The 23,577-nt window shown below is 35.0% G+C and overlaps 3 protein-coding genes across 7 annotated transcripts; 2 read left to right on the top strand and 1 right to left on the bottom strand.

Moving 5' to 3' along the window:
• Positions 1-3,277: 3,277 nt before the first annotated feature.
• LOC141710847 (uncharacterized) lies at positions 3,278-6,699 on the top strand. Of its 4 annotated transcripts, XM_074513358.1 has the most exons (6): positions 3,411-3,815; positions 4,369-4,472; positions 4,588-4,890; positions 4,987-5,062; positions 5,153-5,325; positions 6,398-6,699. In XM_074513358.1, the coding sequence occupies exons 3-6, from the start codon at positions 4,769-4,771 to the stop codon at positions 6,471-6,473; spliced, it is 447 nt and encodes a 148-aa protein (XP_074369459.1). In that variant the 5' UTR covers positions 3,411-3,815; positions 4,369-4,472; positions 4,588-4,768; the 3' UTR covers positions 6,474-6,699. The 4 variants fall into 4 exon arrangements, with proteins under 4 accessions (XP_074369462.1, XP_074369459.1, XP_074369461.1 ...); XM_074513361.1 differs by lacking the exons at positions 3,411-3,815; positions 4,369-4,472 and adding an exon at positions 3,278-3,361; XM_074513360.1 differs by lacking the exon at positions 4,369-4,472.
• Positions 6,700-7,835: 1,136 nt separating this feature from the next.
• On the top strand, positions 7,836-10,070 carry LOC141712680 (uncharacterized protein At1g65710-like). Of its 2 annotated transcripts, none has more exons than XM_074515713.1 (2): positions 7,836-8,915; positions 9,037-10,070. In XM_074515713.1, the coding sequence occupies exons 1-2, from the start codon at positions 7,959-7,961 to the stop codon at positions 9,922-9,924; spliced, it is 1,845 nt and encodes a 614-aa protein (XP_074371814.1). In that variant the 5' UTR covers positions 7,836-7,958; the 3' UTR covers positions 9,925-10,070. The 2 variants fall into 2 exon arrangements, with proteins under 2 accessions (XP_074371814.1, XP_074371813.1); XM_074515712.1 differs by having other exon boundaries at positions 7,836-8,927.
• A 44-nt stretch (positions 10,071-10,114) lies between these two features.
• LOC141712681 (NDR1/HIN1-like protein 6) lies at positions 10,115-11,247 on the bottom strand. Its single transcript, XM_074515714.1, has one exon. It carries the CDS (start codon positions 11,106-11,108, stop codon positions 10,353-10,355), a length of 756 nt encoding a protein of 251 aa, XP_074371815.1. The 5' UTR covers positions 11,109-11,247; the 3' UTR covers positions 10,115-10,352.
• Between the last annotated feature and the right edge of the window lie 12,330 nt (positions 11,248-23,577).

Raw genomic sequence — 23,577 nt, 5'->3', positions numbered from 1 at the left:
TAAAATGATGAATAATGCCAGAAGTCTGAGAGCAGAAGTGTGCTCAAGGAGCCTGATCATGCCTGAAGTTTGCGTGAACATGCCATCTGCTTCACTGTATCCGCATCGACATGTTTGCAGAAACTACTTAAGTAACTATCGATGTCTGGTCTAGCATTCAGAACATCAGACCTTTATTAAAATCTTCCATCAAACTGAGAACATATATTGAGCCTCCTACAGGGTGCTATGTTGGTGCATGAACACGCTGATTAACTGGCATGAACATGCCAAATCCTAGAAAAATAGCAGTCTTCTTGACACCCTGAGAAGCGTGAGCACGCTGGTAGGTGGCATGAGATTATTGCACTGTTGCGTGATCATGCAGATATTCGCATGTACATGCCAAGTCCTTAAAAACTTCCAGTCACTGCAATCGGTCAGGAGCTTGAGCTGTGTGTATTGCATGCGGGTGCTATAGTGGTGCGTGATCATGCAGGGATCGACATGAACATGCCAGATTCTAAAAAAATTAGCAGTCGTTGAGAGCCAGTGTTGTATGAGCATACCAAACTGTCAAATTTCTGCCATGAGTTTTAATGTCCATCTGCATGACTATGCTGATGAAGTGCGTGAGCATGCTAAATCCTTAAAAATCAGCCGTGAATTTCTTTTTCAACCGCGTGACCACGACAAAATGCTGCATGATTGTGCCAAACTCCAAATATTTTTCTGAGGGTGTTGATTCTGTTGCATGATCATGATGGACATCCTCCGTGATCATGCTATTTCTTTATTCTTATCAACATCATTTCAAACACCTGAATCACTTCAAACAAATAAATCAAGGCAACACGTGGGAGTAAAAAAAAATCTAACTAATATTATAATCTTGGGTTGCCTCCCAAGTAGCGCTTCTTTAATGTCATTAGCTTGACGTGTACATACAACTAGCATTATCAATATGGTGAAAAAGCAAACAAACGCACATATCTACGAATCAGTATTAACATTATGACGTGCAAATATATCTTAGATCCATAAAAACATAAGAGACTTTTTATGATCCACACTTTCTCAAGAGACTCATAATAATCAAAGTAGCTAGAAAAGTCATCAGAATAATCATCATAAGTACGACTCATATACTCCACCCAAATTGGATCCCTATATTCCAAAGCAAGACTTTAAATTTCATCAATCTTAAATCCCTCCTCAAATTTAATTGGACACTCATCAATTTTGTCTCGTCTACCAATTTATTAAGCTTAACAACATTCTCTAAATTTGGTAGAATTTCAATTGCATCCAAATTATTGTTATCACACATGGGAATATCATTAACTAAATAAGTAGACTCATCAGACACAAAATTATCATCAATTGCTAAACAAGAATCATGAATCGTTGGAAAATTGACACAAGGAGGAACTTGAAGACAACCATCATGCATCACAAGTTGAACTTCCTTAATAAAACTATTCCTTTTAGCATTCTCCTCGTACCAACCTATTGATTCAACTTCACATGTAATATCATCTTTATTAGCAATCTCAAAATTCGAGTCATCAAAGTGTTTAAGAAGTCCCAAAGAAAGTAAAGAAGGATTAGAATGACTCAAACTCTCATCAACACCATTGCATACATATGAATCTTCACGACATTGATTATCAAAAGAATATAAAAAATCTGTGTTAGGAGGGTATGGAGCATAATATGAGTTATAACAATCGAACGAGTTCACCTGATACGCATTAAAATCCTGAAAAAAATTAAAATCTTGATATCGTTCTTGATTGCTGATGAAATCTTGAGCGTTATCCCAACAAAAATTGTTGTCCATGTCGTCTCCTCAACTCAAATATTTACGTTGTCTACCTCAAAGAAACCTGTAGACAGATAAAAGAAAAACAAAAAGAAGGAAAAAAAACTATACAAAGATAAAATCCAAACTACAAGAAATAATTAACTCAAAATCGATATTGCTGCCTTCCCCGGCAGCGGCGCCAATTTGTTGAAGTGTAATTTTAGAAGTTCGTTCTCAGGGAAGGACTAATATCAATACCAATTTCAAGTCTTTTATCTCTTACAGTTCAGAAGTGTGGAGAATAATTTTATGGGTGTTTTAACTATCCACTAATTTAACCTAATAAACAAATAAAGTTATATAAGATATATGAGAGAAACAATCCAAGAATAAGGGTTCTTCAATGGCTATCATGAATGTCTAGTTTGTGTCTCTTGTTTTGTTAAAAACAATCCTTGTAATGTTTATAAAATCCTCTCCCAAGGTAGATTATAGTGTCTACAATTATCCCTTGAAAGCCACTCCCATGGTCCTACAAAGTACAATTATAGACTATTAAAAACCAAGGATGACATGTTTCACAATTTGCATATTAATCTCCCGATCCAATACTTAAATTGTGTCTATCATATCATGTACTAGAATTAAAACTCCTCTCCCGATTCGTTATAATTCCTATAGATACAATCAATGGTTCGCGACTCCCTCAATTGTGTTAAGCCCTCAATGACAGATTATCAATCACAAGAAAATCACAATATAACTAAATAAACACAACAAGCCAAAGAATACTACCCAACTCTTGGATTAAGGAATTAGCTACTCATGATATATGAAGAAAACAATTATATATTAAAACCATAAATCATGAGTTAAGAATTTGAATACAGAGAATACAACTTGAAGAGTTTCTTTGAAATCCGGACGAATCCCTTCACTCCTTCCAATCTCCCTCTCAAGATGCTTCTATTCCTTCTCTCAAGAGTTACAATTATCTAACTATTCTCTAATACGTTCTGTTATTGTTCTCTATACAATATATATAATCTAATATATAATAAAGAATTTTTTTTTCTTTTCCCAAAATAAATTGGCCTTTGATGTAAAATTCGTAGGCTGTCTTCCAGGCCTGATTCTGGGTTTCTCCAGTTGGATTCTTGATGATGGACCACTTCTAAACTGTAGATAATTCTGTTAGCTTCGTGTGGACTATAAGATCGCCCAATTCTGATGTCTAGAAGTCAAATTACGGCCCAAACAGTGATGTATGCGCGTGCAGCCCAATAAATCCGAATTTCCTTATGATTTAAGTCCAAATAACCCCAATTCCATAAAAAGTTGGGAATTCTTTATTTCCTGTCATAAAATAATAAAATCTAATTAATAATATCCAATTAATAATATAATATTTTAAATATGAGAATAAAATCCTTTAAAATATATATAAATATATACTCTATCAATTATACATAGACCAACACGAGAAATCATTGACAAGTCTAATAAACCTTGCACTAGCTATAAATTGATAACTGATATTGGATTCAGGAATAATACTTTCCTGGAAAATCTGAGGTATTTCATTAATCATTTTCTTATTATTGAAGTAATAAATTACATGTGATTTAGATTAAGAAATGTGATATCATGTTTATTTGTGTGTTTACTCTTGGTTAATTGTTCATTATGTTTACATTGTTTCGTTCTATATCCTGGTCTAATATATATATGTTCTCATATCAAGGTTTTATATAATGCTCAGCTTGATTTACGTAAGGACTACTTTATTGAACTACTTAGTCAAATGATATCTCATATATTATCTGATATAACCAATCAAACCAAACCGAAGACACACATTATATACCAATCATAGAGCAATGTTTGACTACTTGAGGGTAAGATGAAAGCATCCTGAATCTTCCGGGGAAAGAAGAAATAATGAATAAATACATGAAACAGAGGACTTGGCTCCAATAGTGCTGCATCCTGTTCTTTGAAGTAATGAGGTTTGACGCAGACAAATAAAGTAAGTAATATTAATCATCTACATACATCAATAATGTGTAAAATTAGTTCAATTTATATAGAGTAGTGCTACGTGTACAGAATTTTGTACAAAAAAATTGTACAGAATGACATGACACTTGATGTGTGGTGTTTTAATTGGTGTTGTTGATGTAAATGCAGGAGCCATTCTAATTAAAATTCACCACATGTCATTATGTACAAAATTTTGTACACAATTCTGTACACCAAACATTTTCCGTTTTGTTATTGTAATATAATTGCTAGGATCATTTCTCTGTCCGGGGTATGCCCCGTATGATGTATCTCTTTTTCTTTTTAATACACTTAACTTAGCAAAAAGAAAAGGAATTTTAATTTTCCTTTCGGAATTTCGATTAAGTTAATTTATTGATTTTGTCAGTTAAAAGTTGCTCTTTAATAATCAAATCAGATAAGCTTGTTTATAGATTTTTCAGTAACAATCTTTGAACTGAAACTGTAAGGACAATATTTGTCTCACTTGTATGTTTTCTTCCCTGTAAACAAATGCTACAACTTAATTATATAAACAGGCGTATATATCGAAGAAATTTCACAATGCTGAGGACATGACAGCTGTGCTATACTCAACTACACTAGTTTGGAATGTGGATCCTGTAATAAGAATGTATAGAAGGTTGAAGTTATTTTGTATATCTGGAATGTTTACACCAATTAGGGAACCATTGTTTTATGTTAACAAAGTAATGCTTAAGTTTTATATCATTGTTGGTTGCATGTGAATTGCATAGGGAGTAAAATAAGTGCCAAAACTGCAACCAGGACTGTGGAGGAAGACAGCCCAACCGTATGGGATATACCGTCATGATATTGTATAAATAAAGCAGAGGTGGCCTATGAAAGGTGTAACTAGTGCCCTACAAAACTTCGGAAAAACATTTAGCTGACGTTCATTACCAATTTATCAGACTAATGGAGTTCACAATCGGAGTTGCTATGTTGCCAAGAGAATATGGTTTTGTGATTATACTTGTTGCAATCTCCGGCTTTCTTAATTTCTGGATGGCTGCTCAAGTTGGCAAAGCCCGCAAAAAGTAAGTACTGCTGCTGTACTGCAGATTTCTATTTGAGGTTTTGGTTTATATTTTTAGTCGACAATGTATAAATGTGACATTGTGAACAAAATTCAGGTATAAGGTCGCTCTACCCGCTATGTATGCTTTAGAATCTGAAAATGAGAATGCTAATCTCTTCAACTGTGTTCAGGTATATCTTGTATACTTGCTGCTTTTCAACATTAATATTCTACTTCTTGGATTTTCTCATAGGGTCGTTATATTGTGTTAAATGATGCAGAGAGGTCACCAGAACTCCCTGGAGTGGATGCCTATGTTCTTAACATTCATGACTCTGGGAGGGATTAAGCACCCTATTATCTCCTCAGTTCTTGGTGTTGTTTATATTGTTGGTCGTTTTTTCTATTTCAAAGGATACTCCACTGGCGATCCTAAGAAGCGTCTCTCGGTTGGGTATGTCTTAATAACATCTGTCTGTGTAATTAAAAATGTATCCTCTTGTTTCTGATGACTCCATATTTCGATATATGTTGGATGATGGATAGTGTTCCTAATCCTAACAGGCTATTTCTTTTACTTAAGTGAATGCACTGCTTAGCTAGTGTTACACATAGTAATCGATTAGCCTTTGACAATTGTTATAGAGATGAGGACAAACATCTATATGATATGGATGTCCAGCCTGTTTAGTTTAGTGTTGCAATATCAATTCAAAATACGAAAACACCAAAATAAGGGTACCTCGATTAAGTTTTTATTTAAACTGGAAATTATGATGTGGCCCTGAAATATCACAAAGAATGAGGTTTAGCTACTAGCTATTTAGTAACCCGCGCAATATTGGATGAGTTATTAGTTGACTCAAAAACTACTTTGCCTGCCTCGTCAAAACAGAGACCAAGCTTAGTTAAAGTTGATTCTCATTGTCTACCATTAAATAAGTTGTGAAGTTCAGAAAACAGTAGGAATGTGTTTTGCAATTGTAATAAATGGTCTTATATTTTATATTCGATATGTGATTCCTGCATCTCTCCGGGGTAAGAATTTTGCAAGACTTGCGGTGTGTTCTACTTAGACTTCAACTTTGATCACCATCTATGGTATAGTGCAAAAACCTCAACATTATAAGTTCTGTTTCTGATTAGACTTGTTAGTACTCCCTCATATGTGTTCTGAAATCTGAAGTGCCATTTAGGTTGTCCAGAACACGTGTTCTGTTGTTGCTAGAGCTTAGAGGTTCTTAGTTAAATAAATTGATCTGTGCTTAGACTAGTGAGTCTCTGATTGGTTTTGGTAATGGAATTGTTGCTAGAATTTTGTGTATATCTTTTTCCACACTATTCTGTAGAACTATAACTTAATCCGTTGAATGTTGCACTATGCTAATTCTAAACACTGAATGATTATCAGTAATCTTCTGATTTAGTAAATATTTAAGGGAATCTAGTAGGAGTAGGGCTTCTTCGTGTGTAATGCATTTCTATGATAAGCCAAATTTAATCGGATGGGGAATTCTGATGTGCAGGATGTACAGTTTCGGGGCACTGATTGGACTAATCCTGTGTGCATTTTCTTGCGGAATCAAATTTCTCATTGCATGAAACAAACTTATCTCAACATTGACAAATCTGAATTGTGCCATACCACTGGTATCCATGATCAGTGCAACCCACAGTTTATTTCTCAAATTCCTGTGTTATATATACATTTCAGATGTTACTGCTACTTGGATGTGTACTAGTTTTAGCAAGCCTTCAAAAGGATGCTACTTTTGATTAATGAATGTAATCGACAATACTTGACAAGGGTGAAGTTTGTTATGTATTAGTCTTACATATGAGAGCATTTGTTTATTTTTGTTGCATCACTTTACATGGGGAAAAAAGGGGGATCAGTCATCAGTTTCATCCTTAAAATTCCTAAGTAGTATTAGCAACAGTAACCAAACCAGTACAAACACCGATAAAAATTGGTCTAATTGTTTTAAGTGTAATCTGGATCAAGAGATTTCAAATCAGGATAAATTTTTTATACAAGAATGTAAATAGAATCATATTGTGATTCCCCGGATCATATCATGATCAATATTGACACAATGACACAAGTACCACAAAAGAGAGCAGTTGTTTATTCTTAGAATGGAATCCTACCGTTACATGTTTGAGTGCAAGACATCTCATTCTGTCCGAACTCCGAACCATTTCAAACAAATAATGAACAGTGATTAGTAGCTAACCACAAGATTCCAAACAAGCCCAGAAACCACATGGATCTATCTATCTTGTACTCTATTTTCAATTAACGAAGGTCCAGATTCACATCAATCTTCTCCTAATTTCTCACAATAAATTTGGCAAAAAAAAACTTACAATTAAGTACAATTTGTGTGATTTAGCAAAAAAAGTACTAATACAGGATTTTTTTTTTTGCAAAACATCCGAGTTCAAACAAATTTGCAAAAATAAAAAACATTTTTAAATTTTTTCTTGCAAAAAGACGATTTTTTTTATTTTTTTATAAAAAAAAACGGTTTTTCTGCTATAACCGGATATAACCTCGAATGCATCTAAAAAATTCGATGCAACTATTTACATATGTGTTTGATTTTGGTTACACCATAGTTTTATAAATATTTTCATAAAATAGTAAAATCGGTAAAAAAGACTTATAAAAAATCACATTGGTCTATGTGCAGAAATTTTAAAAACTCAAATTCCCCTGCATGTCTTTCTGTCTTCTGTCATATAATAATTAAATTTTCAAATTTATAGAAAAAACACTATCAATCTGGCAATGCCCCACCCCAGTCCCCACCACCCACTCACTGACTTAAACGGCTACATTTACCACCCCCTCCCCTCCCGACAGTTAAAAATTTGAATTTCTACTTTCCCCTTTTTCTCAAACTATCCGTTTTATTTTACTAGTACTAGTAATACTTTAATCTCAAACCCCCCCCCCCCTTTGAGTTTTCTTGGTTCTTGAAACCACAATAACCTACCCTTTTCAAATCTTCATTCTATCTCACACCCCCATTTCAGATCTACAATAAAAATCAAATCTTTCTTGTTTTTCTTTTCAAAAAAATGGGATCTTGTTTTAGCAAGAAGAGTGTTGCTTCTTCTCCACTTCCTTTACCTGACCCCCCAATTCAAATCCAACAAGAACAAAAGAAACCCCAAGATGAGTCGTCGTCTTTTAAGAAAGAAATCTTTATTATTAAACATCGAATCAGCCACGAGATAGATCGAGACACCTCACATTCTGAGGAAGACAAGAATGTTATTGGAACTCCCTCGGTTTCGGAGAACGGGAACAATGTGGTTATGTCTACTCCACTTAGGACTTCTAGTTGTACTAAAGAAGAGGTGGATGCTATTTTGATTCAATGTGGCAGGCTTAGTCGTAGCTCCACTGGAAAGGCTGGGGTTTCGACTGATGGCAGTGGAATTCAAAGGGGGAGAAAGTACTCGGGCTCCAAAAGGAGTTTTGATTTTGATGTTGAAGGTGGGGAGAGGGTTGGAGGGAATGATATTGTTGGTGATGGTGATGGTGAGGAGGAGGCGATTGCTGATCGGATTCATAGGCATAGACAACGACATCGTGATGGTAGTGCGTCTCCTCATGGGAGGAGGAGACGGACTTTGAGTAGAGAAAGAGGTGGGGGTAATGGTGAGAGGAGGGTGAGTAGATCTCCCGGGAGGAGATCTGAGTCACCAATTACTAATGGTAAGACTGTGTCGGGGAATGGCGCTGGTGGTAGTACTAATGGTAGGCCGGGGAAATTGGTTTCTGTGCCTGCTACTGTGTCTAATGATAAGGTTAAGAGTGGTGGTGGTGTGGTGGAGGCGACAAGTTCAGCTGCTGGTGTTAAGAGGGTTCAGGTGAAGAGGACTGTTGCATCGCCTCGTGCAAGATCTCCTGCTAGGACTAATGTTAAGGCTTCTTCGAATGAAGTTCAGGTTTCGCTTAGTAGGAGCAATTCTAGGAAGAATGAGCAGTCGCCTTACAAAAGAAACCCTTTGAGTGAGATTGATAACAATGTCAGTAATCAGGTACTTAATATTTTTTTGTATTCCTCTTCAATATAAAAAGTGTACACATTTGTCTGCAATGTAATCTTATAATGTTACATAAGTTGTGTATAAATTTTCTATGCTACAGAAACCAAGCGCTGTTGTGCAAGGAAATGAAGGCAAAGGTTATACCAATAGAGGTACAAAGGAGCAACAGAAGCAGCAACTTGAAGAGGCTAAAGGAATGAGTGGAAATGTGGCAGTGAATTTGATATCTTCAAGCAATGAAGGCCTTAAGCCCCAAACACTGACAAAAAGCCGATCATCAAGGCTTTCTCGAGACCTTGATATTAATCCTGAAATCCTATTGAATTCGAACCCCTCCTACACCTCAATGTTGCTTGAAGACATCCAAAACTTCCACCAAAAGACTGCCCCCACCCCTGCTCAAGCATTTTCTCTACCAGCTTGTGTCACCAAGGCCCGCTCAATTCTTGATGCAGTTGCTGACCTCAACTCAGGAACTAGCTCTAATACATCCAATGCCTATGTAGAAGAGAGAACAAGAGTTCCAACAGCTGATAAATTTAAAAGGCATGAAAGAAGCTCTTCTCTTGGAGCCAACTTTGTGGAATCGAAGGTAGTTGTCAGCAATGACTTAATGGAACCAAGCCTTCACAAGTATGTGACTATAACACGAGGTGTGCCTAGAGAAGGAGATGATTTGGAAGAACAAGAATCATCTGGTAGCAATAGCTTTGTAGGAAGTCAAAACCACTGGCTCTCGTCATCCACATGGGAACCTAATTCAGCTGACTCAACTGATTGCTATACGTCTTCAAGAACGTATGGCAGAGACGCTGACTTAAGTCCTTTAGGATTACAAAAGCATGAATTTTCAGACGAACCTCGGACAAGGGTGAGCGAGACTAAGAGAACTTTTGATAACCAAAGGACTGGAATAGGTCGCGGAAGACTTGGTGGTTCTGCTAAAGGCCTTCCCTCATTTCCTGCAACTGCAGCTGCCTCAACTTAAGTATTATCAGTAAATTGCTTCATTGTTGTCATTTGTTTTCCTTTGGTTGCAAACTTGCAAACTTTGCTTGTAACTTTCATTCTGATTGCTGATATGATATTTGTCTGGTTGTACTTTCACCAAATGTAATATTTCATTAATTTTTAGCACTTGGACGTCGTTAAGTTAAAAAATTATTTGCTTAATACAGTAGAAGTTCAAAATCTACATTAAACTGAACTTGTATTCTACAAGGTATACAAAGAAAGTATAAAGGTATATATAATCACAAAGGAATAAGACACAAGCATAGAAAGAATCACTATAACCCTCCACTTATTCTACTAAAATGCCAGGGAGGAAAATATATATGTGAACTGTGAAGTAACCAAAAATCTAAACAAATACAGAACAAAAAAGGAGCCCAAGAAGTCGATAAGACATCAAATCTATAACCTAAACCTAAACTTACAGCTCCTCTCTGTAATCCTGATAGAGTTACCAGCACTTAGAGTATCCACCACCAGCCTACACTTGACCAAGAACTTCCATTTCATCAACTTCAACTTCCCAAGCTTAATCCTCACTGGCACTCTAACCCGAACATTGAGAGGAATCCTTCCTGTGGATTGTTCCTGCTGAATTGACCTCAACAGATCAGCCGCGTTCACAGCTCTCCCTGTCAATGGCAAGTTCAACACAGTGGTGTTACGATGACCTTGGTAAAACTTTGGCCATGACCCTTCACATAGTTTTGTCCCGGTATACCACACACTAATAGGACTCCCTCCTTCATAGTATATTCCAATCTTCTTATTAGGATTTCTAGCTGTGACATTCACATTGAATGAAGCTGACAAGCTCAAGTCACTATTGAGATTGAATTGAGTAATTTGAATGCTGTCCACGGAGTAGCTTGGTGCTTTCGGTCGAAACACCAAGAAAATAACTGCAGCCAGTATGCCTAAGATGGTTAGAATCACAAGAAGTACACATAAAGACCAACATAAGCACCTTGTGAAACAACTTCTTCTTTTCTTTCTTGGTACTTTTAAGTTTGGTATAGGGGCTAATGGAGGAGGGTAGTGCACCACCGGATCACCTCGTTCGGATCGCGAAGCGTCTCTGGAGACTAACGGTGCAGTGGGCTGCTGTAACGCGGCCTCAGGGTCTTGAACAGGGTGGATTTTCTGATTTTCTGACATAGTTTCAGCTAAGTGGATTAGTTGCAATTCTTAAACTTGTTGAATACAAGTAAATTTCTTTGTATAAGATTGTAGTATAGCTTGGAACTATATAGAGAATTAAGTAAACATTGTGAAAAAGTAAAGGGTAGATGGAGTCATAAGTCATACAATGCAGACGTTAAATTGAAGCTTCCTATCATTGACTTTAAATGGCGCCTGTGGAGTACAGGTTTTATACTTCTAGTAGTATTTGTATTCACATGCATCTACAAAGGTTACACAAAGCGCTCCGAGTATTAGTTACGATTAAAACTTATGCTTGGTACCGACAGGTGACCAAGTCATGCTACCTACTATATATATTTTTTCAATGTACTTTGAGGACGTCTACATTACGTTTTTCATTTAAATATATTGATCCATTTGGGGATATTTTATCTTTCACAAAACAATAATTTTATCTTCGATCATTTCTGATATTTCTTGTAAATGTGTGAAAAGTCATTTAATGATGGTCATCTATAATGTCATTTTCATGTAAAACTGATTAGGTTAATTTATTGTATTTCTTGGAAGAAAAGTCATTTTAATAATTTGAAATGAAGATAGTATGTTAATTATACATAATTATAAATCATTAATATTATTAGAAAGTTTAAGCAACAATATATAGCTAAGGGGCCATTTGTTAAATCTGAACACTATTTTCTGAACGGTTAAAATTATAAATGAGTAATAAATCTGAATACTGATAAATAATTTCGTTTGTTAAATAAAATGTAAAATAACCCGAACGATATGAAACTTGTTTAATATTTATTATTACGGTTGAACATAGTTTTTTTGACCGGTAGGTGCACATGATTATATATTGACAAATTATATGAGAAATAATTTTTTTAATATATTTGCATGTAAAATTAATTGGATTTTTTTTATGTTTCAAAATAATCCAAACTTACTACTTGAAGACTTTACTCATTTTCATTTTTTTTTATAATTTTTTGTGATTCTAATTTGTTTCATTGTCCAAATTTTAAATTTCTCTATAACAAACCAAACCTTCCCTTTACGGAATATTAATAGTAATTTTGATTTATATTAATTGTATTGTTGTTGACAAAAGATATTGTAAAATATATAATAAAAAATAATAATATAATAACATATTAATTAATAAATTATTTGTCAAAGAATGAAAGAAATGGTGTGATCAAGCTATTGTCACAAGCTGAACCACACATGCTACATATTTTGGAGTGACTGGTTCACGACATTTTGATTTAGTCAAGATGCAAAAATAATCTTAATGATGAAATAATGAGTCGTTCAGTTCATTTTGTTTCATTAACAAACGGGCCCTAAGTTACTAAAAGAAAAGATACTTATGAAGTTATGATGATGTAAAAATTGGAAAAAAAATACAACTCAAAGCATAAACATTTTTAACTATAATAATAATAATAAATATTTTTAATATAACAAACGAGTGAAGAATTAACTTAAAATATTACTCTGATAGCATCTCCAACAACTCCACATTTCAAACTCCTAAATTAAATTTTGAGGACAAGTTTTGAAAAACAAGCTCCAAAAACCTCTCAAGGGCATCTCCGACGTTAACGATGGTCATCTATAATGTCTAGGTGGCAGTCTAATATACCTAATATATTTTGATCACTACAACTGAGCTCCTAACATGTTAGGTATATTTTTAGATCACGGGAAAGAGCACACTATATTTATTGAATCTACTTGTTGGTGCCTGATTTTCGGGTGAGAAGAAGATTATAGACATCAAGATTAAGTCCAATGGAAATCATAAAAATAGGGGTTGTTAACCTAATCACCTATTCTACAGCAATGTGTGGAGGTAGTGGCAGAAAAATAGGATCAGGTGTGGATGATTGAGTAAAATATAACAAGACCTGTAGAATATCATTAACTACACTACACACATTACATACACGTACTTCTACTTTGATTAGGATTCTAATTCATCTTCTATACTCAATCTCTCTATTACACCCATCTTCATTCATCTTTTCAATGATCACGTATATTTATCTACATATACAGAAAACACACACTTCTACTTAGGTTAGATTTCTACTACTTCATCTTCTACATCCACTCTATTCACTAGCCATTGTATTTTCTATATTATTATGCATAACTCATACACTATCCAAAACACCACACAAATATATATCACATACACAAGCTACAACCCTACAAGTACTCAATCTCTACACTTATACACAAAATATTACATACTTCTACTAATTCATTTATATACTCTCTATTTCTATCTAGTCTTTGTTAGGGGGAACACACACAAGTATAGAACCAAATAAACAATGCAAAACACACACTCAATATATGACGTGGAAAAACCCACGTTCCAACTTGTATTATTAATCAAAATAATTATCAATAATACAAGCAATCTCACCAAACGGTATTTACTAAAGCGATACTTAAGTCAAACAATACTCAAGCATAAATCAAAACAATAACATGACTATGTATATATAGCCATCACAAACTTAGCCAACAAGACATACCTAATAATAATTGTTTACCCATACAATTATTACCCATTCCCATTATAATAATAATTGTCAACACATACAATTATTACCCAACTCAATTATGATAATAATTGTCTACCCATAGGTCCCATACAATTATTACCCAATCCAATTATATTGTCTATCACCAAGCCCATACTACCTATTGGGTTTAACCCCAACAATCCTCCCCTTCAACCCAATATGATTTCATGCACAACCGAATTAACGGTCACCATCAAGCCATCGACGTCGATCCGCCAATACCTCCCCTCGAACAATAACCCCTCATTCTAGTATAAAAAGATTTCTCTTATCTTTTCGACCTTTTAATATTTCTAAATCTCCTTTAATGACTTTCAACATACTGTTCTTCATCATAACAATATATCCTAAATCAACTAATTTACCCAACGAAATTAGATTTCGATTTAACTCCGGTATGTATCTTACTTGAGTTAACTTCTGAACACGACCGTTGTGACGTTTCATTGTTACCTCACCAATGCCAGCAACCTTTACCAATTTACAGTTCGGTAAAGTTACAATCTTTCCTTCACACTTTTTTGTAGGACGAGAACCACTCCCTCCTACCACATATGTGATGAGAACATCCCGAGTCAAGCACCCATTCTTCTTTTGATCCCTTCTCTTCTTGAACCAAAAGAAGATCTTCATCAGCTTCTACAAGCGAAACACTATCCTCTCGATTTTTCTTCAACTCTCTCAAGTCTTCTCTTGCCTTTGGACACATAAATTGTATATGACCCAATTCCTCACAATAAAAACACATGATACTAGGGTTATGTTTCTTAACATACTTCTTTTTCGTGTCACGCGCACGTACCACGAATGTACCATCAGATATGTCACACGATTCTTGTTTCATCAATCTTTCGGCCTCCTGAAGAACAACAATAGTCTCATCCAAATTTAACTTCGTTTTCCCAACCAATAAAGAATTCATCACAGTATTATACTTCTTCGGTAGAGACACTAGTAGTAGAACAGCTTTGTCCTCATCCTTCAATTTTTTATCCAAATTATTTAGCTAGTTGATTAAGCCATTAAAATGATTCAGATGATCTCTTAAATCTCCGTCTTCTTCCATCTTGAGCCCGGACAAATCTTTCTTGAGAAATAGCTTGTTGGCCAAAGACTTTGAGTGATAAGTCTTCGTTAACTTCTCCCACAAATTTTTGGGATTGTCCTCTTCAAGAACATCATACTTGATTTCCGATGCAAGGGCCAACCGGATCGTTGATGCCGCACGTAACTTCATGTCTCCCCACTTTGTATCATCAACTTCAGTAGGCTTCTTCCCTCCGAGAGTCGCATATAACCCTCGTTAAATTATCAGATCTTTTACCGTGCTTTGCCACAAGGTAAAATTGTTTCTTCCATTAAATAATTCAATCTTAAATCCCCCAACCTTCTCCATCATGAAACCTGGCTCTGATACCAATTATTAGGGGAAACCCACACAAGTATAGAACCAAATAAACAATGCAAAACACACACTCAATATATGACGCGGAAAAACCCACGTCCCAACTTGTATTATTAATCAAAATAATTATCAATAATATAATCAATCTCACCAAACAGTATTCACTCAAGCGATACTTAAGTCAAACAATACTCAAGGATACATCAAAACAATAGCATGACTATGTATATATAGCCATCACAAACTTAGCCAACAAGACATACCTAATCTGATTACAATAATAATTGTCTACCCATACAATTATTACCCATTCCCATTATAATAATAATTGTCAACACATACAATTATTACCCAACTCAATTATGATAATAATTGTCTACCCATACAATTATTACCAAATCCAATTATGTTTTCTAACGCCAAGCCCATTATACCTATTGGGTTTAACCCCAACAGTCTTTCACCATGAGTTCAATATACACACTATTATTTATATCATAATCAACATTTACACCTACACAAATTAATTCGTTACATACATAAACTATTACTCATCTTTAAATTATATATACACATAAACATACATACAAGCCTATTATTTCATATTTTACCTTTCATGTACTTCATTGATCATGTGGACACGATACTTTATATGTTATTCATCATAATACACACTTTACACGTGCAAACTACACGCTCAACACGTCCAGACTACTGGACTGCTTCTTGACACGTCCAGTCTGTTGCTCGACACGTCTAGATTAGATACTCGAAGAATTAGCTATCCGCCATATTTTCTTATTATTTCATTGATTGTAATTACTTGTAATCGTCTTGACATCATTATAGTGAAATTATTTCAGCCGATTATCGTCCCACCCACGATTTTTTCCCTTTAACGGGATTTTCCGCATCACCAATTGTTCGTATCCATTTAATTTTTGCACATGTTGATCACATTTCATTTTATAATTTTTTCATAATTAAATCTATTAGACTTAACTTTTAACCCACAAATTTTGATAAAATAATTGGATTCGTCTGTGGAAAATTAGCTGAGAGTCTTTATGATTTTCAACATGGGTGACAATTCTATACATTAAGGCACGACGACAAATCAACGTGTTGACGTGGATCTAAATTGGGATATGGTTTTATATGTTGAATTGATTCAATATGACATGGAAGTTAATTATTCATAAAAAGAGGCACTCAAGACGAAGTTTGGCTCCATAAAATCATCAAAAATGAAAATGTTGATAATGCAAAGTGTGGTACGACGATTAGACGTGGACGGCATATACGATGACGAAAAATAAATCATAAGGAGGAAACTTTTATCATTGACCTTGAGGTTCCTAAGTTACAAAAAATGAGATTACAAAAAGGGAATTACAACAATGAAAGATATGCAAGCCAATGTTATTGTACAAATCAGATTTGAAGAAGACGGACATGAAGATTCTGAAAATTACTATCATTTTAGCAAGAAGTCGACGACACACAAGTCGAAAGGCTGTTGTCTTTCGTGAGTATTGGTGTGAGGCTACTTTAGCGACAAATGATAAGAGGAAAACATCAATTTTATATAAAGACATACATATTTCGATGACATGTGCACATACCATCATGATGTACACCCAATGATGGTATCCGACTTCATCAGCTTGACATAATTACATATTGACATGAAAATCAGTACGACGACTGAGTATAAGTTGGTGACATTTCTGGAGGTGTCCAACAACTCTGACCTCAGTCGAATACAACATTTATATGAAAAATAAAAAATATGATGACAAGAGCTAAAACACCCACTGGTCGTCACGACGATTCTAGAAAACTTAGTGAAATTCAGCTTGATGATAGGGGACATGAATGTCGTTATTGGACATGACACCAAAGGTAAAGTTCAACTTGATTAATTTTCTGACAAAAATAATGGACGCCTTCACTTGGGAACATGACGACACGAAGGGTACCTGTAACACCCTCCAAATCCGGGGTATAGATTTGGGGCATTATTAATAACAACTACAAACTAAACCTGCACAAACGGAATATAAATATGATAACTACCCCGAACTATTACTACTCAGGATCTTTTAAGGTTTGAGTTCAAAACAAGAACCACATACTACACTTTATTACAAACCCAAATAAAACAATCTGTCTCAAGAACTCTCTCTGTTACAAAACTTTATTCTATCTACATTCTTACCACACCACTTTTATTCAAACTACACAAAACTTTTATTCAACCCAACATTACTACTTATCCTTTTACACCTGATCTGGTAATTCAAAGCTCTCTTCGGGAATAGGAAAGAACACTCTTGATATAAGAGGGTCCTGCTGCTTGACTCGCTTCTTGACTACGCGGGTCCTGATGGGTTTTATTCTCTACCTTAACTGTAAAACAATATGAATAACAATAAAAAGGGATGAGCCAAAATTGCTCAACAAGCCTGCAACAATATATATATAATATAGAGAGAAATAAGTGAACCAATAAGCTGCTGGTTTGAACAACCATCTGTATCTGTATAGAATAATAATCTGCCAATACTGGCGGGTGCCAAATGAACAAGACTGGAAACAAGAACCAACATATGCACTATAACCTGCTGATCAGTCAGGATACAGTGCGGATCTATACCCAACTGCATAGACCCAACCAACATAAAGAGTACTCAGGCAACTACGGCCTATTAAATAATGGTCTGGGTAAAACCCAGCCCGTATAGTAACCATCTAGTCCAAGGTATAGCATCCGAAACAATCGGAATGCTTTTGATATATCCCAACACCAGGATATACCAGAGTATATGTAACAAGGATAAAAGTATTGGAATATGAATAGAGGATTCAATAAATTGGGAGAAATCAAGAATCGAAATGAAATAGAAACAAGAATTAATAATTGGGTAACAGTGTATATGAACAATAATTATAAAAGGTAACTGATATGATAAAAGGAAATATAATTCACTATTCTGAATTTAGAATAGGGGAAAAACTTGCCTTGTGCGTACTTAACCTGGTTCAACTCACCGTCTTCTGTCTCTAGCTTGCTCTGCCTTGCTGACACTGAACCAATCATAGAAAGATAGTCGTTTAGATAACTTACTATATACGTGTATCTCGAATTGATACCACGTAGCCTTATCAGTCTACCCTTGTATTTCTATCTGACTCGCATATATATATATATATACATATAATTATATAGCACATAAGATTCACATAGCCACGTAAAGCACATAACACATAAAGCACATAATTAATTTTTAGACTCATAATTATTTTTGGAATCGATTCTAGACTCATACTTATAATAACTAACCCTATCTGATTCTATTACAATTTTTCGGGATTTATTCGACTCGATTCTACCCCTAATAGGGCCCATGAACAATTAATTATCACAAAACCACTCTCTTCCGGAAGAAATTATAACTTACAATTATTTTTATTAGATTCGTTTCATTTTTCTGAGTCTAGGGGTCTTCTTTTCGCTCAAATCGGACTAACGGTTTAATTATTATGAATTAAAGAAGATTTAATTAATTAATAATTAATTATAAATAATTAATTATAATTAAATAATCCTTATTTACATTTTTAAATAATTAACCAATAATTATTATATTTTAAAAATGATTAATCCCTAATTATTAGGATTAATTACTATTTATTACAATTATTTACAGATTATTATTACTTATTCGATTAGATCGATTATTTATAAATAAACAATCGATACAACTAACTGATACGCTATTTATCGAATAAATACTAATTACTCGAATTATAATCTGACTCAACGCTTAACTACTTGTATAAATACGAGCTACTCACTATTCTCGAATACTATCGAACTAATATATTATTACTGTAACTTATACGATTCATTAATCAATTAATTATCTGTATCTAATTATTCGATACGAATAATTATTACGACATTCTTCCAATAATTAACGCTCGAATAATAATTCTCATTATCGAATCAGTACTCGTATGAATACGAGTTACTCGTAATATTAACTAATTATCGAATTATTAATCATATTATTTAATCCTTATTTATTAATTAATTAACTAATTATTAATTAATTACCTAATTATTAATTAATTAGATAACTAATAAATACTTAGATAAATAAATAAATAATTAATTAAATAATTAAATTCAATTTATAAATTAATAAAATAATTCAGGAATTAATTATAATATTTTTCAGAATTTAAAACTGATTTTTAATTGATTTATAGAATTAATTAAAACTAATTTTTAATTTTACAAAATATAAATAAATAATTATTATTTCAGAAACAGGAAACAGAAATTGGTTTTGAGGGATCAAACCCGGGTCAAAACCGGGTTGCAAACCGGGTCGAACCCGGGTCGCGAAGAACACAACCCAGCAGCCCAGAAACTCGACGCCGGCGGCGTTTCCCGGCGAAAATCCGGCGATTAAAAACACGGCCAAATCGTGTGATTCCAGTCCGATTCTTCTGCGTAATCGTTCCTGGCCACCATAGCAACCTTCTCCTACCTTCCTTCTTCTCCAGTCGTCGACAGCGTCACCGGAAAACGAAGAACACCGCCATGGCGGCGGTTCTCCGACGAGGGTGAAATCAACACCAAAACTGACGAAATCGGTGCCGTTCGATTCCTTACTCGACGATCTACTCATTCCAATCAACAGAATCAACCAACAACTAACGATTTGTAAGACCCGAATTCGAAATAAAAACCCGAAATAACGAATTAAAAATCGATTAATCTACACATGATATTGATAACAGAATCAAGTAGAGAATTCAAAGAGCTTCACAACCATTACTTACATGACTGATTTGGTTAACAGAATCACGATCAAAATCGACTTTGATTCTCCTGCCCTGTTCTTCACCCACACAGAATTTCTTGATTTTTCTATTTTTTTCTGATTTTTTATTATTAATTACTAATTAATTAACAGTAAATCAACTATTTATATTTATGAAAATAATATCCCCAACTAAAATTAAGGGGCTAATTACGCTCCTAATAAAAATATTTGGCCCCAATTTTTATAATTTTTGGGTATTAATAATGAATTTTTAAATATCCAATAAATACAAAATTTATGTCCAAAAATTCTCAAAAATTATGAATATTACAAAAACGCAAAGAAAAATGATGTAAGATAATTTCATGATCATATAAAAATAAAAATGTGATTTTTGTGGGGTTTTTGGTACCCGAAGGGGTCCGGAAAAAATCGTTTTTCGCGAAAAAGGTAAATTTGTAAAACGTCTAGGGGTTCAAAATAACGATATGGTATAGGGCATTTTTGGCAAAATAGGGCCAATGATTTTGTTTGAAATACGGGCTTTTAAAACATGGTTTTGAGCTGTACAGGTTTTGATATAAAATATATAAATTACGATAAAACACTCAATAAATATCCAAAACACGTTTGGATCAAAACAGACAACACGTAACACATAACAGTTAGGTTTTAATGACTCAACACATTTAATCACATAATAATACACATAATTTATCTTTATTATGATATAATACAAGCGTAATTTCTCGGTCGTTACATTCTCCCCCTTAACAGGATTCTGTCCTCAGAATCACATTATGCAAATAACTGAGGATACTTTTCTAACATTTCACTCTCGAGCTCCCAGGTTGATTCTTCAATCACTGGGTTTCTCCACAAAACTCTCACTAGTGACACAGACTTATTTCTTAATACCCTCTCTTGCCGATCTAGAATTCTTATCGGCTGTTCTACATAGGACAAATCTGACTGAAGTTCTATTGGTTCATACTCTATTACATGTCTTGTATCAGGGTTGTAACTCTTAAGCATATATACATGAAATACGTTGTGAATATGCTGCATATTAGGTGGTAAAGCTAACTCGTACGCAACTTTCCCAATTTCCTTCAAAATTTGAAATGGTCCGACGTAGCGAGGTTTCAATTTGCCTTTATTGCCAAACCTAGCTAATCCCTTCCATGGTGATACCTTTAGCAATACATGCTCTCCTTCCTGGTAGTCCATATCCTTTCTAGATAAATCTGCATATTTACGCTGTCGATTCTGCGCCGCTTCAAGTCGCTTGCAGATCAGTTCTACTTTTTCCTTGGCTTGTTGAATCAGTTCTGGACCTAAAATTTTATGTTCTCCCACTTCATCCCAACAGGTAGGTGATCTACATTTTCTTCCATATAGAGCTTCATAAGGTGGCATTCCAATACTTGCTTGATAACTGTTATTGTAAGAAAATTCCACTAGCGGTAAGTGCTCGTCCCAATTGCCTTCAAAGTCGATTGCGCATACACGTAGCATATCTTTGATTGTTTGAATTGTCCTTTCGCTTTGCCCGTCCGTTTATGGATGATAAGCTATACTCATGTTCAACTTCGTTCCCAGACATTCTTGGAATTGTCTCCAAAATCTCGAATTGAAACGAGGATCTCGATCAGACACGATAGATGTTGGAACTCCATGTCGCATCACAATTTCCTTGAGATACAAATGCACTAGCTTGTCGAGTGAAAATCTTTCGTTAATTGGTAGAAAATGTGCTGACTTTGTGAGTCTGTCAATGATTACCCATATCGCATCGTGATTTGCCTTTGTCCTTGGTAGTCCCACTACGAAATCCATAGCTAGGTGTTCCCATTTCCATTCTGGAATATTTAGTGGCTGTAGTAGTCCGCTCGGGCGTTGATGTTCAGCTTTCACTCTTTGGCACGTATAACACTTGCTGACCCATTCTGCTATTTCTTTCTTCATGTTCGGCCACCAAAAGTTTTCCTTCAGATCGCGATACTTTGAACTGTGCGCATCTCGCATTATTTCTTCTTTTAATTCCGCCACATTAGGGATCCAGATTCTCGACGCAAAGCGTAAAATTCCTTCATTATCTCTCTGAGTTGTGATCTCTTCTCCCGTCAGGTCGTCATCTTGACTCATCACTCCATCTTGACAGCGGCGAATCTTCTCTAACAACTCCGGTTGGAAAGTCATAGTGTAGATAGCTTCTGCAGATTCATTGGGAATACGAATCTCAATTTCCAATTTATCGAATTCCTTTGTTAATTCTTCACATGAAGTTAACCGATTCAATCTTTCTTTCCTGCTCAGCGCATCTGCTACAACATTTGCTTTCCCTGGATGATAACTGATCGTGACATCGTAATCCTTTATCAATTCCAGCCATCAACGTTGTCGCATGTTCAACTCCTTTTGTGTAAAGATATACTTCAGACTTTTATGATCTGTGTAGATTTCACATTTTCACCGTAGAGATAATGTCTCCAAAGTTTCAACGCAAATACGATCGCTGCCAATTCCAGGTCATGAGTAGGATATTTCTGTTCATGAGGTTTGAGTTGTCTCAAAGCATATGCGATGACGTTACCGTGTTGCATCAATACACATCCTAGCCCGCGATACGAAGCGTCACTGTAAATGACGAAATTTCCTTGCTCGTCTGGCAATACAAGTACTGGTACGGTTACCAACCGATTTTTCAACTCTTGGAAACTTTCTTCATACTTATCATTCCATTCAAACCTTTCACTCTTTCGAGTTAACTGGGTCAGCGGTGTTGCTATATTCACAAAATCTTTGACAAACCTTCGATAATATCCTGCCAATCCCAAGAAACTTTGAACTTCTGTCGGCGTCTTTGGTATTTCCCAATTTAACACAGCTTCAATCTTTGCTGGATCGACTTGGATGCCTTCTCTACTGATGATATGCCCTATAAATTGTACTTCTCTTAACCAAAATTCATATTTCAAAAATTTTGCGTATAGTTGTTCTTTCGTCAGAATTTCCAAAGCTATCCTCAAGTGTTCCGCATGCTCTTCTTCCGTCTTGGAATAAATCAAGATGTCATCAATGAATACAATGATAAACTTATCCAGATACTTCTTGAATACTCGATTCATCAAGTCCATAAACGCTGCAGGTGCATTCGTCAATCCAAAAGCCATTACAAGAAATTCATAGTGTCCGTACCTCGTTCTGAACGCCGTCTTTGGAATATCTTCTGCCTTGATCTTTAGCTGATGATAGCCTGATCGTAAGTCGATTTTCGAAAACCATGCTGCTCCTTTTAGTTGATCAAATAAGTCATCAATGCGAGGTAAAGGATATTTATTCTTGATAGTTAACTTGTTCAGCTCACGATAATCAATACACAGTCGCATACTGCCGTTCTTCTTTTTCACGAACAATACTGGTGCGCCCCATGGGGATACACTTGGCCTTATAATTCCTTTGTCGAGAAGTTCTTGTAACTGCTTTTCTAATTCCTTCATTTCAACAGGTGCCATTCGATATGGAGCTTTCGAAATTGATTCAGTCCCTGGCGTCAAGTCAATAGTGAACTCAATTTCTCGATCCTGTGGAAGTCCTGGAAGTTCATCTTGAAAGACATC

The sequence above is a fragment of the Apium graveolens genome, chromosome 3, assembly GCF_009905375.1.
Source record: "Apium graveolens cultivar Ventura chromosome 3, ASM990537v1, whole genome shotgun sequence".
NCBI lineage: Eukaryota > Viridiplantae > Streptophyta > Magnoliopsida > Apiales > Apiaceae > Apium > Apium graveolens.
Note: the sequence above shows the minus strand (reverse complement) of the source record. Positions and strands in the feature narration are given on the sequence as shown.

Bases quoted from the DNA above. Each gene is read 5' to 3' on its own strand.
- LOC141710847 (XM_074513361.1), top strand. From the start codon at position 4,769: ATGGAGTTCACAATCGGAGTTGCTATGTTGCCAAGAGAATATGGTTTT. The intron at 5,063-5,152 runs GTATATCTTGTA...TAAATGATGCAG, and splicing joins ATCTCTTCAACTGTGTTCAG to AGAGGTCACCAGAACTCCCT. The intron at 5,326-6,397 runs GTATGTCTTAAT...TCTGATGTGCAG, and splicing joins AAGAAGCGTCTCTCGGTTGG to GATGTACAGTTTCGGGGCAC.
- LOC141712681 (XM_074515714.1), bottom strand. From the start codon at position 11,108: ATGTCAGAAAATCAGAAAATCCACCCTGTTCAAGACCCTGAGGCCGCG.
- LOC141712680 (XM_074515712.1), top strand. From the start codon at position 7,959: ATGGGATCTTGTTTTAGCAAGAAGAGTGTTGCTTCTTCTCCACTTCCT. The intron at 8,928-9,036 runs GTACTTAATATT...TCTATGCTACAG, and splicing joins ATAACAATGTCAGTAATCAG to AAACCAAGCGCTGTTGTGCA.